The 15,768-nt window shown below is 47.3% G+C and overlaps 1 protein-coding gene across 2 annotated transcripts in view; it reads right to left on the bottom strand.

Annotated features, from left to right (window-relative positions):
- Nucleotides 1–14,732, bottom strand: part of MPPED2 (metallophosphoesterase domain containing 2) — a 112,767-nt gene extending 98,035 nt beyond the window's left edge. Inside the window, exons 1-2 of one of the 2 annotated variants that reach the window (XM_053946836.1) lie at nucleotides 14,642–14,732; nucleotides 9,569–9,812 (exon numbers count right to left, since the gene is read on the bottom strand). In XM_053946836.1, the coding sequence (XP_053802811.1) occupies nucleotides 9,569–9,696 (128 nt within the window). In that variant the 5' untranslated portion in view covers nucleotides 9,697–9,812; nucleotides 14,642–14,732. Of the gene's footprint in view, nucleotides 1–9,568; nucleotides 9,813–13,526; nucleotides 13,561–14,641 lie in introns of those variants that run through there. The other variant, XM_053946837.1, reaches the window with a different exon arrangement.
- Nucleotides 14,733–15,768: the final 1,036 nt, after the last annotated feature.

Here is a 15,768-nt window from a genome sequence, read left to right as displayed (position 1 = left end):
GCCTCAACAAATCCATAATTCAGTCACAGCTTCCTCCTAATTAAAAACAACCACAAGAACAACCAAAACTTAAAAACAACCAAAACTTGAGCTACAACACACCACCTAAAAACCGCAACCTCCACGGCCCACACCAAAACTGAAAGCAAATGGTGCATTTGAACTTCCCAAGTCCCAGCAAACAAGTTGTTTCCATGCTCTGAAACAGCTGCTCTGCAGAACGTGCATGCCCACGTGCACGCAGCCTCCTTTGCACTGCTCTGGCCTCCATCCACATCGCAGAGAGGAGCTCAGAGCCACTCTCACAGTCACCCTCTGGCCCTCTGCAAGCAGGAACAACCTCCTCAAGCCCATAAAGCTGCAGCTGCACGTGCCAAGTATGATCCAAACCACTGGAAACAAGAAGTCATTGCTCCAAGGACCAGAACTCACAACTTGCTGGGAAATCCACTGCTAGGGACTTGGGGAAGCCTGGTGTGAATTACGAAGGGGATGATTTTCCCATGCAGGACAGGGGGAACCTCCTACCCAGCAGGTGATGCCAACACCAGGCTGGGCTCTGCCTTCCCAGCAGCGACCTGACCAGCTCACTGCTCAGAGATGCCTTAGAGACATTCAGAGATGTTTTAAAGGCATGTCCCTGCCTCACTGTACCTCTGCTGTGCCTCAAAGCATTTATTTTCTCAAGTTACATCGTGGCATATTACAGAATTCAAAAGCAAGCTGTTCCCTCTTTGACAGGGAGACACGCTGGCCCTCCATTTCTGAATTTTTCCATGATGTTAGGCAACTGGCTCCAAAATTAAGCCACCTCTGGGAGCTCAAGATCAGAAATGTAAACTCAAAAAGCTACCATGCCAACACTGAGTGCAAAAAGTCGATATCCACGACCAACACTTGATCACTTCTGAAAGAAACTTCGTGCACCACTAAATTTCTTGCATCAAACATCAGCAATATAATAATTTAACACTGTTCACGGGGCTTTCCTTTGGCTTATTTGCCCAACAAAAAAAATTCTAGCAAGGGCTTGCAAAAGGAAAAGAGTGAGATGGGTGATAGGCAGCTGCAGCACTTGCCCTGGAATAGCTGTGTGGCACAGCCAAGGGATCGCTGCTGCCAGGGAGGACCAGCCTCGTCCTGCCACGGGGAGAAAACCAAGAGCCAAAAATTCTCCAGTGGGATTTGCAGTGTGGGGCCTGCAAACGTTGTTTTTAACTCTCTGCAGCTCTAGAAGCTGTTTCACAGGACAGATTGTATCTCACCCTTCTAGCACTAAAGAAAACCTGCTCCAATTCTGCAAGAATAATTCCACAACAATACCCCCACTGCCCTGGTACTTTCAAAAAAAGTAAGTCACAAGTTTCCAGTGACAGCACAACGTCCTGATTGCAACGTAGATCCACGTTTTTTTGTCGAGCTGCTTCACAGCAAAGAGCTGCCTGGGTGAGCACAAGGCACTGTGGCAGGAGCCCCTGCTGCACGAGGCATTCCTGGCCAGAATCACACATCTCCCCCTGTACTCGGCACTGGTGAGGGCACACCTCGAGTGCTGGGTCCAGCTCTGGCCCCTCAGTTTGGGAAGGACACTGAGATGCTTGAGTGCATCCAGAGGAGGCAACGAGGCTGGAGAGGGGCTGGAACACAAGCCCTGTGAGGAATGTTTGAAGGAGCTGGGGTTGTTCAGCCTGGAGAAGAGGCGGCTCAGAGGTGACCTTGTTGGTCTCTACAACTTCCTGAAGGGAGGTGCAGACAGGTGGGGTCGGTCTCTTCCACCGGGCAGCACTGACAGAACAAGAGGACACAGCCTCAAGCTACGTCAGGGAAGGTTCAGGTTGGATATTAGGAAAAAATTTTTCACCAAAAGAATAATAAAGTACTGGAATTGCCTTCCCAGGGAGGTGGTGGAGTCACCATCTCTGGATGTGTTTAAAAAAAGACTGGACGTGGCACTTGGTGCTATAGTCTAGGTGAGGTGTTGGGGCATGGGTTGGACTTGATGATCTTAGAGGTCCCTTCCAACCTCATTGTTCTGTGATTCTGTGACTCTGTGAAAAGGTAAGAAGGCATTTGTGCGCTGTCCATGCACGTGCAGGTGCAGCTCAGCTGTGTCTCAGTACCACTGAGCACTGAAGGAACCCCACAGCCACCCCCAGAGCCAGATCGTGCCAGGCAAATTTCCCTCGGCAGCGCTCAGCTACTGAGAGGGGCCCTACAGACAAAGGGTTTGTGACCATTCATACAGCAAAAAGGAACAACTGCACACACAAAACTTCTCCTTCCCCCCTCTCAGGCTTGGCCAGCAGCAGCCAGAGTGACTCCATTTCCACCAGTGAAAACCTCCGTCGCTGTTGTTTCTGCACCAGAGGTGAAGAGATCTCCCCTCCCTGCTCCCCCTGCCCGCTGGAGGATGCACGAGCCCGCACCCCGCACCCCGAGCAGCTGCGTTTGCAAACTCAAATTCAGCCTCTCACTTTGGATGTGGCCCATGGGGCTTGCAGGTTTTAGGTGCTGCAGCTGAAGTTTTGTGCCACTGTGTGGTTGGTTGTAATTAGGAGGAAGCTGTGAGTGAATTGTGGATTTGTTGAGGCTGGATTGTCAGCTCCAGCTGTTAATCTAGCACTGCCAGGTCCACCACAATATAAACCAGGATGATAACTGCTAAACATATTAAAAATTTAAAAAAAAAAAAATCCAGCAAGTTAAGATCACACTAAGCCAGCTCCCTGGTGAGGCTACACCAAGAGAGAGATCACTGCAAGTAGCTCATTGGGGAAAACAAAACAAAAACAAAAAAATAAAATAAAATAAAATAAAATAAAATAAAATAAAATAAAATAAAATAAAATAAAATAAAATAAAATAAAATAAAATAAAATAAAATAAAATAAAAATAAAATTTAATAATAAAATAATAAAATTATAAAATTTAAATAAAATTTAAAGATAAAATAATAAAATAAACATAAAATTTAAAAATAAAATTTAAAAATAAAAAAATTAAAAGTAAAAAATAAAATTAAATTTAAAAATGAAAGATAAAATAAAATAGAATTTTAAAATAAAATATAAAATAAAATATGAAATAAAATATAAAATAAAATATAAAATAAAAATAAAAAAATATTAAAAAATAAAAAATAAAATAAAATAAAATAAAATAAAATAAAACAAAATAAAATAAAATAAAATAAAACAAAATAAAATCCCAACTAAAGCAAAAACCCCACCCCACTACAAGGAGATGTGTACCCTGGACTGTTTCAGCATCCATCCAGCAGCTCCCAAAGGCTCTGCCAGCTCTGCTGGGGCAGGAGGGAGCAGCAGGAACAGGGCAATGGTGACAAAAAATTATTTTAAACATGCCCTACATTAATAATAATAATAATAATAATAATAATAATAATAATAATAATAATAATAATAATAATGGCACTTTTACTTTTAATACTGGCATTAGCCTTCCAGGGATGTCAGGCTATTTTTTTAAAGGTAGGTTGATATTACTACTCCTTTTTACAATGACAAAAAGAAAGGTCAGAAATTTAATCAATTTTTCAAGAGTGTTTAGCATACGATGACTGCGCTGTGTAAACTCAATACAAGGGGCCTAAATTTGAATTTTAATTACAAAACTGAGCCTTGCACCACCACTGGAAGTGGTGCCCCACACTCCAGCACCCCAAATAAGCGCCGCTTCTTTAAGAAGTTATTTTCATTTTACACCTAAAATTGAACTTTGGAACTTTGGTGCCGCTTACATTTTTTGCACGATAACTTTAAGAGTGTAAAATCAGCGAGATGGGAGAGATCTGCACTGCCACAGACACGCACAGGCACTCGAAACAGGGTTTGATTCAGGACAAGGGAGCAGCCAGGGAAAGGAGACAAACCTGCACCAAGGTGAGCTGATCAGAGCCCTGACCCCAGGGGGAAATCCCTGGTTTAAGTGCACTCATTCAAAGCACTCCTGTTTCCACAGCCACAGCTTAAATGCCACCTGATTGTTTCAGAGAGTATTCATTATATGTTTATAATAGATGATTATTCATAATATTAAATAATATTAATAATATTAAATCTTATAATAAATACCTTTATAATAAATACCATTATAATAAATACCATTATAACAAATACCATTATAACAAATACCATTATAACAAATACCATTATAACAAATACCATTATAACAAATACCATTATAACAAATACCATTATAACAAATACATTTATAATAAATACCTTTATAATAAATACCTTTATAATAAAATACCTTTATAATAAATACCATTATAATAAATACCTTTAGAATATCTTTATAATAAATATCTTTAGAATATCTTTATAATAAATATCTTTAGAATATCTTTAGAATATCTTATCTTTAGAGTATCTTTAGAGTATCTTTAGAGTATTTATAATATATATAATATATATATTATATATACATGTATATATAATATATATGTGCTTATATATTTATTTATTTAATAATAAATATTTATTTATTTATTTATTTGGAAATATTTATTTATTTATTTGGAAATATTTATTTATTTATTTATTTGGAAATATTTATTTATTTATTTAGAAAAATAAGTAGTGAAAAGAAACCTGAACGGTTACAAGCTGTGCATGCTTTTGTACAGATAAAGAAAAGGAGTGTTACTAATGGCCAGAGCAGCAATTTCCAGCAGAACTCCAAGTCTGTCCCATCAGTCACACAGCTACAGCTGAGTGCTGTGAGGCTGAATCTCTTTTTTCCCCTCAGCCAATAACACCACTCATACCAGCCCCACTTTTCTGTACCTGTCAAGTGAGTTCATATTTTGCACACCTCGCACGAAACAAAAAAGGGGGAATGCTGCAAATCAAACCCCTCATTTCCCTCTGGTCTCAGTGTATAAAGCCCATTAAATGCAGGATGGTTTTCCCCCAAGAAAAGGGGGGAAAACCCCAACAAACCAAGATCCTCTCTGTCAGGGTTAGTACTCTAAGAACATCTCTGGCTTCTAACAGTGTCAGCTTTCATCACAGCTGGAAGTTTTTTCTTCTATGATCAAAGAGCTGTGGTTTTGTTTGTTTGGTTTTTTTTAATTGTTATGTTCTGATTTTTAAACCAAAATTTTTAACCAAATTTCTGATTTTGAGGAAGCTGCAGTACTTAAGTTAAAAATCATTTAGAATTCTGTCACTGTACCCTACTTTGAAGTTTCAGGTTTTACGTATCAGGCATTTGTGTACTTTATTCAACCACACATATATTTCTAACAATATAAAACTCTGCTTATACTCTATGTTTTAAAATAAAAACAGTCACGTGGTGGGGTGCTGCTCCAGTACAGAAAAGGCAGTAAAATTATATAGTTACAGATTGAAAAATGTATCTCCAGGTATGAATAAACTTATTTGGAGGACTTTTGCTCTGGCACACAAACCTCTTTCTCACTCCCCTACTATTGAATTTAAACCATAACGAAGTGGTAACATGCATTCAAACTACCCCAAAAAAAGAAGCCTGCAGCTATTTTATCCTCACAAAACTCCCTCATCCTCACCAGACAGGCCTGTCCAAAGGGGCATTTTCCAAAACACATACTCAAGTTTTATTTTGGTTTATTTCACTCTTTTTTTTTTTCCCCCTCTGCAAGTAAATGGGGTGCTGTACCTAAACAGGAAGATTTTTCTGTCTGCTTAAAAACTAAGGAAGTAGGTTTTCATTTGAATTTGTCCCCAGGCTGCATCCCACTGCTGCTCACTGGTACTGCTGGAACCACTGCTAGCAGCCTCATACAGAATATTTCAGAAGTCTAAACAGGCTTAAAAGGTGGTTTGGTTTAAAAATAAACAAACAAACATCCAAAAAAAACCTCTCAAACACACTCTTATACACCTAAGGGGCAAGAAGCACTTCCCTCTTTAATTCTTGCCAAAAAATTTCAAAGTGTGAAAACTTTCAAAAGAATAATAACCAATACGAAGCACAGAGAAGCATATTATAGGTATTATAATATTAATAACCATAATATGATAGTTATTTATTATTTTGCAGCTGCCCTTGAAAGCAGGGAGCTAAGATGATGCTGTTAATTAAAACTAAGTGAAAGTAAACACTAACTGGACAAAGCAATCAAACACAAACACTCTGTAACAGTCAGAAAGCCACTGAAACCTGTGGGTGGGTTCAGATGACAAAATAATATCTAAATTGCATCCCGTTATGCAAAACAAATGTGCAGCAAAACCTGCCTTTAGAATACCAGTTCAAACACTAATCAGCAGAGAAACACAATGAAATGAAATGAAATGAAGTGAAGTGGTTGGACAAACCGATCCAGAGGCTGTACTGACAAAGCTGCTGTAGCTGCCAGCCCCAAGCAAGGGCAGCTGTAATAAAAACTCTGCTGTTAACTGACACCACGCTTAAACAAACTGACTAAGGAGTGTAAAAAATACATATGAAGATAAGAGAACTCTCTCCCAGCTGACTGAACTACAAGAAAGGCACAAAATAAAAGTGTGAGAAGCAGCCCGGGACACGTGAACTTGGCAAAGTAGCGCCTTACAGGAGGCAATGCTGGTGAAACTCCATGGACTGTACTCTGTGTGAAATCAGAGCTAGGCCCAAAGGACACAGGACCTTGTAAATGGCTCTGTGGAGGCCAAGAAACCAGCTCTCACCTTTGCACACGAAGATGCATAACCGCAGAGGAATTGCTTCTAAAAGCAGCATTTCCTTTAGCAAGCAGCACTGTCCTTAAGCTGCACCCAGCTCCTGATTTATGGCATGCAGCAGGTCCTGCAGCAATAGATTGCCCTGCTGTTCACACACATGTCACAAAACTCAGCTCCCGTGTTGCTTCACTCATTTCTCTTCATCCCACGATTTTTAAAATAAATTTGTCACCAGAGAATAAAGCGTCTTCAAGCTCCCTCTTAGGGAAAAAAACAAACAAACAAACAAACAAAAGCAAACCGACAAACCACACACATGCATTACTCTAAAAGACAGCAACAAAGAAAAGCAGACTGTAAAACCAAATCAAATCAATCCTGGCAGCTGCAGCAGTGTAGCACTAACAGAGCCAGAGCAGGGTAAAAAGATCATGGTTTCTTTGTTAATACTGCTTTTACCAATTTTCTGTTAAGATTTCTCACTTGATGACAACCTCTTTCAGATGAACACACAAAACTTCCACTACAATACATTAAGAAGACAATAAAGACTCCATCTGAAGCTACCACACAATCCAGTCTCCCCTCCCCAGCAGCAGTTCTGCTGCTCTCACATCACACAAACCCTCAGCACACTCAGATCTTCACTTCCTTGCTTTCCTCTGCCCACCTGGTAGGATCCCCTCTTTTCTTTACCAGGTTTTCTAAAATCTGCCGTTTGCTACCCAGACCTATGAACTCACCTCCTGCACTGGAACATTTCTGTCTGCTTCCACTGTGGATCTGAGACTAATTCATTGCCAGTTTTTTTCTAGATTTTGATCTCCCTTTTGTGCACCAACACCTTCTGCCAAACCCGAATTTCTGATTTTAAGAAAGTTCCAGTATTTAAGTTTAAAATTATTTAAAATTCTGTCGCTGTACCTCACTTTGAAGTTTCAGTGTTTAATTCAACTACACAGTTTTTCCAAACAAGTATCTTTCAAGACATTCATCAAGTTAGTATCATTTTACACTATCCCTTAGAGGAGTGCCTGTATGTTTGTGAGGTTTTTAAACAAAGCATGAACAATTTTTACAGAGTTGAACACCACACTTAGTCCTAAATTCAGCTCCCACTGAAGTCAATGTCACGGGAAGGGGTTCTTTAAAACTGCCTTCTGATTTTCTTTTGTTTGCTTTGAGTTCATTCTCTAAATAAGATTTGTACTTAGTGTCAGTCAGAAGCACAGCCTGGAGTGCAAACCACGCACCAGGAATTTGCTGGCAAAAGGTCTAAAAAGTGACTCGAGACACGGAAATGTTTCTAAACTCAAAGTTACATCACCGCAGTACTAATAAATCAAATGTAATTAATGGAAAGTTTTCCACCTTGAAAAGTGAATGCAGGACAGACACTCAGCATCCTTCCTGAAGTTGCCTTTAGGAACATTGTAACCACAAGAAATCCTATTAGAAGGTGCTGAACTCCTACATTGTGGCTCTTCCGGCAGGCTTCTACATAACAAAAATGCAATGAAGTACCATACAACTTTCCCCCCTTATTATGCAAAATCCTTATCAAATTCAATAGTGTGACATGGTTCAAAATCCTGCCTAACAATGGCTCGCAGGATGTCCAGGGATGTCGGCTTTGTTTTAGTTTCACGTGCTTTTCAGTCTATTAATGCTAAAAGAAAAAGAACCTTCACATAAATAACCGATAAAGATCAAACCCCGCTGAACAATGGGAAGGAAATTCAGAGTTGGAACTGGTGCTGTGCTGAGCAAGCAGCCCATTGTGCCACCAGGGTGCCACAGCCGCCGGGAATACCGAGGTGAGGCCAGAAGGAGCCTCCAGCCGCCCCCTGGCCACGGTTCCCTCGGCCGGGGCCGAAGGGAGGTGTTGGAAGGGTCTGCAGCTCCTCGCAGGAGCCGCGGGGCAGCCCCGGCTCCTTTGTGCCGCAGGTTGCGGGTGGAATGTGGAATGCGGCACACGTTCCGCTCGCAACCAGGAGGACAAAGGATGCACTGATCGGGGGGGACAATTAGTCCCAATTAGGCCTATTTCGCAGCTGAGTGTGAGCGCTGGGGGAAGGGAGCTTAAATCTTAGCGCAATGGGTCCCTCAGGCGAGTGAGGGCGAGATCAGTGAAGTGACAAGCTTGAGAGCACGGGGAGAGTCCCACCGAGGTGGTGGCACCGAGTCCCAGAGTCCCACCGAGGTGGTGGCACCGAGTCCCAGAGTCCCACCGAGGTGGTGGCACCCACCGAGTCCCAGAGTCCCACCATGGTGGTGGCACCCAACGAGTCTCACTGAGGTGGTGGCACCCACCGAGTCCGATCAAGGTGGTGGCACCCACCGAGTCCCACCAAGGTGGTGGCACTCACCGAGTCTCACCAAGGTGGTGGCACCCACTGAGTCTCACTGAGGTGGTGGCGCTCACCGAGTCCCAGAGTCCCACCATGGTGGTGGCACCCACTGAGTCTCACTGAGGTGGTGGCACCCACTGAGTCCCACAGAGGTGGCGGCACCAACCGAGTCTCACCGTGGTGGTGTCACCCACCGAGTCTCACCGAGGTGGTGGCACCCACTGAGTCTCACCATGGTGGTGGCACTCACCGAGTCTCACCGAGGTGGTGGCACCCACTGAGTCTCACCATGGTGGTGGCACCCACCGAGTCCCACTGAGGTGGTGGCACTCACCGAGTCTCACCGAGGTGGTGGCACCCACCGCCTCCATCCAGGAGAGGATGGAGCCCAGCTCCTCACCCCTCGGACACACGGGCTCCAAACCCTGCTAACCACTCTGCCTTTTAGATCCCCTTGCTAACTAAGCCAAGTTCCCAGTTTCCCAGCCCCGCCCGGAGCAGCAGTCCCGGTGTGAGGCACACAGGCAGGGAATACTCACATATGCACGTGGGGAGGCTGGAAGCGGCTCTGGTTGATGTTGTAGTGCGTGAACGCCTGCGTGGGGTTGGAGCTGTACTCATCCACCGTTACGGTAACTTTGCCTTGTGAAGGAATTCCATGAGCCATCCTTCCTCCTTATGGACATGAGCAAGCTCACAGCTTCCCAAGGCCAGGGGCAGGGCAGGGCATTGTGGTCCGGCCAGATCCCGACTCCCAGCAGCTCCGCATCAACTCCGTGACCTCTGCTGGGAGAGACAGACAGCACACGCTGCTGTAAGCCATGAGATGTAAACACACCCTGACCTAGTGCTCCACGCTCTCCTGACTTCCATTCAGATCTGAGACCTGTTCAGATCTGAGACCTATTCAGATCTGAGATCTTTTTCTATATTCCCCACGTACCCATCACCCCTCTCCACTCATTACTATTCACTTTTTTTTTTTTTTTTAATTACCTCATCATCCAGCTCCATCATCATTAGACACATCCAAAGGATGAATGCTTAAAGTAAGGCTTTATCTTCAGGGGGTGGGGGAAGGGGGAATAACATATCTGTGTTGAAAGCTCCACTTAAATACTCCCCATTTCATAACCTCGATTTTAAATAACATCTTGCGTTAATTGCAACCACGAAAACTCACAAGTGGACCCAGCTTCCAGAAGGACAGAAGACTTTCCACAAACCCGCACACTTGTTTTCAAGCCGCTGCTGTAGCTTTAGAACGCTAATAACTGAGAAACTTTCATGAAACTGATGTAGAGAACACGTTACAATCGCACAGCAAAAGGCACACCCAAATACCTCTGAATCGAGGCGTTTATGTGCCCAGAGAAAGTGAGTATCTAGGCAATGTTAACAAAACATCCACGTTGTAGCTCACTAGCACTGAAACTGGTTCGGACTCACTGTCAGCAGACAGCAATGATTTATCAGACTAAAGCGCGATTTTATGCATGTTTCTGCATAAGGTGAAAGAATCAGGCTCTTCCCTCTCTCTGCATCCCTGTCCGGCTTCTTCAGAGTGCTCTTAGACACATTTTGCGTTAGGCCTGGGTGTGCGCTGTGATACCGGCACAACCCAACAGCCAGAACCTCCCAAACACGCTCTGCTGAGCTTCCCGGGCAAAACCCGAGCTTCCATGGGTCCGGTCAGTATCCTGAGGATACCTCGGCTGCCTTCCTTTCAGAAATTGACCAGCGGATGGTCGAAGGATACTCTCAAGATGAGCAACTCCGTAAAAGCCCCGTTTAAGAGGCAGATCCTCAGCTGGGACACGCTGTGCTAGCTGCAAGGACATGAAACCACCGCTCTCGGAGCCCACTGAAATTCCTCCCTTTAGCTGCCACGTGCAAGAGTGGGCTTCTCCTATCTGGAGTGCATTTCACAAAAGTAAATCCTTGCTTACTGGGAAGACAAAGAGATGGGAAAGAGAAGAGAATGACTTGGGCCCCGAGCATCAAACCAAGCAATATTTTTCCAGTGCAATTTCCCTGGGCTTCTCCAGCTCCCAGATAGAAATGTGCTTGCCATGTGTAACACTGAGCATTTGAAATCTTTGATTTGTATTCCAAATATATTTTTAATACAAAGACTAATTTCCAGTTTGGCACGAGGCACGATGGAAACGCTCTGCAAATGGCAGATGGCCTGCTATAGGCCATTTATTTTACTATTTTACCACCTCAGGCCTACGTAGGCTTCCATATGTTGGCTGGGTTAAGACATGCCGCAAACTTTGTTCTAGCAACTGCATTCTATCCCTTCATCTTCTTCAGCATCGGAAGGAAAAAAGTAGAAGGAAAAAAAATTAAAAAGAAAAAAAAAGATGAAATTAAACCTTAAAGCATGGATTTCCAAACTGTCACTGGAGATGGCAGAGCACTGTAACTGTGGTTACAGCCTGCTCCTCCCCTGTGAGACCTAGCGGACCTCTCTCATGAGAACAAGGTCTCAGCAGCAAAAATCAGCAAGGGTGAGCTTTGCTGGAACACATCCTTGCTGTGCTAGATGCGATGTAAGGTGCTGCAAGAACTGCTCACATAACCCAGCGGTTACCGCGCCGAATTTGCAGCTGTTTCCTGAATTTCCTCTACAATTATATTTTAGTGTTATTTTGCATAACACTAAAACACAACACCTGCTTCAAACTGCAGTCCTGGTTCCAAGCGCTGCAGTTCTTTTGAGATAGAAACTAAGAAGAGTGCACAACGCAGAGCAGCATAATTGCCCTGTACTGAGAAGTAAATACAAATGAAAACATCTTCCTGCCAGAGAAATGACTGTCATTAACAAGACAGGCCATCAGAGCTCCCCAGGAAAAAAAAAAATAAAGAGTTTTTCTTTTACACTGCAAGAACTTTGGAGGCTTCATACATTAAGAAGTGGTGTGAAAATTACATGTGTAATGTTTTTTTCTGCAATTAAAAGCAACAATATAAAAATGCGTTAAACCAACGACAAAAATATGCTTGGGCTATCAGGAAAGCTTAATGACACTGTTTTCAGCACCCCAGCATAAGAAAGGTCAGAACATTAAATTTCATATTATTGTTCACTCATGGAAGAAAAATCTAATTTGTTCATGAGAATGAATTATACATAAAGATAATAGGCATTTTTTACAATGTTTGTAGCAGTCCAGAAAGAAATTACAACTAACTGGCATAAAACAAATGACAAGAGGGCACTGAGATAGCTGTATTAAATACTTTTAAGTTGACTCTCAGTAAGATTATAAGTCTATAAGCTGCAATTGCTTCCCATTGTTCTAATCTTTAATCTTAAAAATAAATCTGTACTTAAACTGAGACAAAGCTGAACAAAGCATCCTTTTAAAATGAAATTCAACAACAAATGCCAGACTGGGGGTAAAAAAAAAAAATATAATTTGAAGCTGGCTTCTGTGTCAATTCTTTTCATTTCCATTTAATACTTCATAGAGTACTACAGCTCAACTATCAGAAGTATCTAATTATTACCTTCTTTACTGGGAACGTCTCTGAAGAAAATAGAAGAAAGAAGCTGAACACTTCAAAACTTTAAAACAAACGTATCCTAGGCCCAAGATTTTAAAAAAAAAGAAATTAAAAGAGACCTCTTCGAACTGCTACCATTCTTCTTTCTCCAACTATGAGCACTACTTGAAGGTTACTCACAGGAGATGAGTGCAAAAAAAAATAAAAGTTGGATTATTTTCCCATCTATCAAGTAAACACAACACGTAATATCTTCCACGCCTTTCGAGGCAGTTTTAGGTAAGAATGCCTACATTAAAAACGCAAACGATGCTTTTTCAGCGTGTTGCCTTTTCCCAGATACAGGCTGTTACCCTTTTCCAGCGTGTATTTGCAGCGGCAGCCAGACAGGAGATGTGCCATTGTACACATCTGCCCGGCGTTACGGGTATAAAGCGGAGCTTTTTCAGAACACGCCTGACCCAAACGCGGCTGCAGCTATTTGTAAACCTGTACGCTGCCGCCCTGTCAAAAAAACTGCCAGGAAACCTGCGCAGGTAAGTCAATTCCCACGTAGCGTTACATCGCACAGACAACCACCCGCACGAAGGCACGCGAAAAAACCCATTTCCCCAAATAAAATATTTACGCCTCCCTCATCTGAATTTCAAACATTCGCCTCTAGCTGGGCTCGGGCCGCAGCAGAAAACGCTGAAAGGCAGGAGCCGGGAAGGGTTAAGCCCGTGTCAACACCTTGTGGTGCTCCACGCACTCTCCCGGCGCTCTTACCCCGCCGCGCCCGCCCGGGGCCGCGCCGCGGCCGCGGAGCCCCCGGCACTCCCGGTGCGCTCCCGGCCCCGCGGGGACTCCGCCGCTCCCCGAGATGCCGCGCCGCACTTGGCGGACAACTCCGCGCTCCAGCTAGCCGCCGAGCCCGGCGGAGGCAGCGGGGTGGGGGGCCCGGACCCCGACTCTTCCCCCGCCGCCGACCCCCGGTACCTGGGCTCCCGGCCGCTCCCCGCCTCCGCCGGCTCCCGGGCCGCCCCGGCCGCGGCCCCGCGGGGCGCCGGGCTCGCCCCGCGGTGATTGATGGCTCCGGGTGGCCAATGGCTCCGGCGCGGCCCCGTCCCGGCGTGTGCCGCAGCCCCCGCCCCGCGCCCCCTGCCCTGCCCCCGCCCCGCGGCACCGGGGGGCATTTCTGCCCCGTCTGCGCCCTACGTGCCGCGCCGCACAAAGTTCGCCTCGCCCCCGTTGCCCGCCGTGCCACGGACCGCAAGGGGCCGCGGGGGGGAGGATGCTCGGCTCGGGGGAGGGATGCGATGAACTCCACAGCAGCCGCGGGCGAGCGCGGCGGGGCCGGGCGGGGGTGGGGGTGATGCCCGCCGCTTTTTCTTGCGGCGGGGCCGACCCCCGGCACCGCGCCCCCCGACCCCTCCAAAGGCTCCAAGTGTCTGCGGCCTCCGGGATCAGGGTTTCAGAGCGGCTTCTCTGCCGGCCAAAGGGCGAGGGGCAACTCCGCCGGGGAACGCCGAGCCAACCCTCCTTACTTTTGCGGCGCGTCCCCCCCGCCTCGCCCCCATTCCCCGGCTCGCTCCGCGCCGCCAGCCCCGTCCCTGCGCCCGCCGGGCGGCTCGGCGCTGCGCCCGCCGGCTGCCGCCCGCCCGCTGGCCGCAGCCAGCACAATGCTTCCCCGGCCTACCCTCCCGGCCCCGCCGCCGCAACCCGCGCCCGACCCCGCACGCCACCCCCGGGCCGCCCCCCGGGCAGCGGCGGAGGGCAGCGGGGGCACGGCCTGGGCAGCGGAGCGGGGCAGGGCAGCCTCGCTCAAGCGCCGCCGACACCGCCGCCCCGGCTGCGGGGAAGCGCCGCTGCCGCCGCCCCGACACGACCCGACCCGACCCGGCGGGCTCGGGCGGTCACGGCGGGGGCGCGGGCGGCCGCGTTCATCCTCAGCATTGTTTGCGGGAGGCTGGACCGGCGCCGCCGCCGGAGCTGCCGCCCGCCCCTCTCTCCGCTGCCGCCCATGACACGGCACCTCTAACCCGCCCGCTTTGTGCTCCGCTGCCCCCGCCGTGCTCCCCCCCTGCTCCCGACACCGGCCCGCGGCCGCTCACCTTCCCTCCGCGGCTGCCGCTGCGGGCGGGTCGGGGATGCCTTCAGCGCGGGCAGCGGGGCCGCTCCATGGGGCTGCGGGGGCGCGGCCGGGGCAGAGCCTGCGCCCGACCCCGCGGCGGCGCCCGGCGGCGGCGGCGGCCCTGGCTCCGGCTCCGGCTGGGCTCCGGCTGCGGGAGCGGCAGCGCGGCGGCGGCGGCGAGGGCGGGCGCGGTGCAGTGATCGGGGCTGCCACTGGGGTCAGGGAGCAGGCACCAGGAAACGCGGCGGCCACGGCGCTGCTCGCACACACACACACACACACACACACACAGAGACACGCACGGCTCCTCCCGCTGCCTCGCACTTCACCCCCCCGGGCAGGGAGGGAGGGAGGGAGCGCTGCTGCATTTCCCGAGCGCGGCACAGGCTCCCCACGCCGAGGCGGCTGGAGCACGGCTCTCCCTGCCGGGGTCACGGCCGGAGCCCACCGGGACCCCCTCCCCGCCAAGGGGCAGCGCCCGGGCACGGCCGGCCCCGCACCACGCGTCGCCGATCGGCTCCGTCCGCTGCCCGCCGAGATGGCAAAATAAATAAGTAATAACAGCAACAATTAAAATACCCAAATCCTCGGAACAGGTTTCCGCACCTTTCGTCACTGGGCGTTGATGCGGTGCCCTGCTCCTTTGTAGGTAAGCTCACCTCAGCGACCAGAAACACCGGGGTTCGCCTTTGAGGCCGAGCATCGTCTTAAGGGAACTGGGGCTTTCCTATGGAAAAATAAAATCAGGGATGTGGCTGGTGTCTTTTTTTCCCCCCCTCTTTTTTTTTTCCCCCTCCCACCCCCGCCAAAATCACAGCAATTGTGTCAACAGCCACAACAGCAACAGAGTGAGGCTTAGACGCGTTTGTCCTTTTACTTTCAAGACAGCAAATGGAAAGGGGAGACTTCCAAAAATATATTACAATGAGGAGAAAGACAGACAGAAAGACAGACAGACAGAAAGACAGACAGACAGAAAGACAGACAGACAGAAAGACAGACAGAAAGAAAGACAGAAAGAAAGACAGAAAGAAAGACAGAAAGAAAGACAGAAAGACAGACAGAAAGAAAGACAGAAAGAAAGACAGAAAGAAAGACAGACAGAAA

Source organism: Vidua chalybeata, chromosome 6 (assembly GCF_026979565.1).
Source record: "Vidua chalybeata isolate OUT-0048 chromosome 6, bVidCha1 merged haplotype, whole genome shotgun sequence".
Classification (NCBI taxonomy): domain Eukaryota; kingdom Metazoa; phylum Chordata; class Aves; order Passeriformes; family Viduidae; genus Vidua; species Vidua chalybeata.
This window is presented reverse-complemented; position numbering and strand designations above follow the sequence as displayed.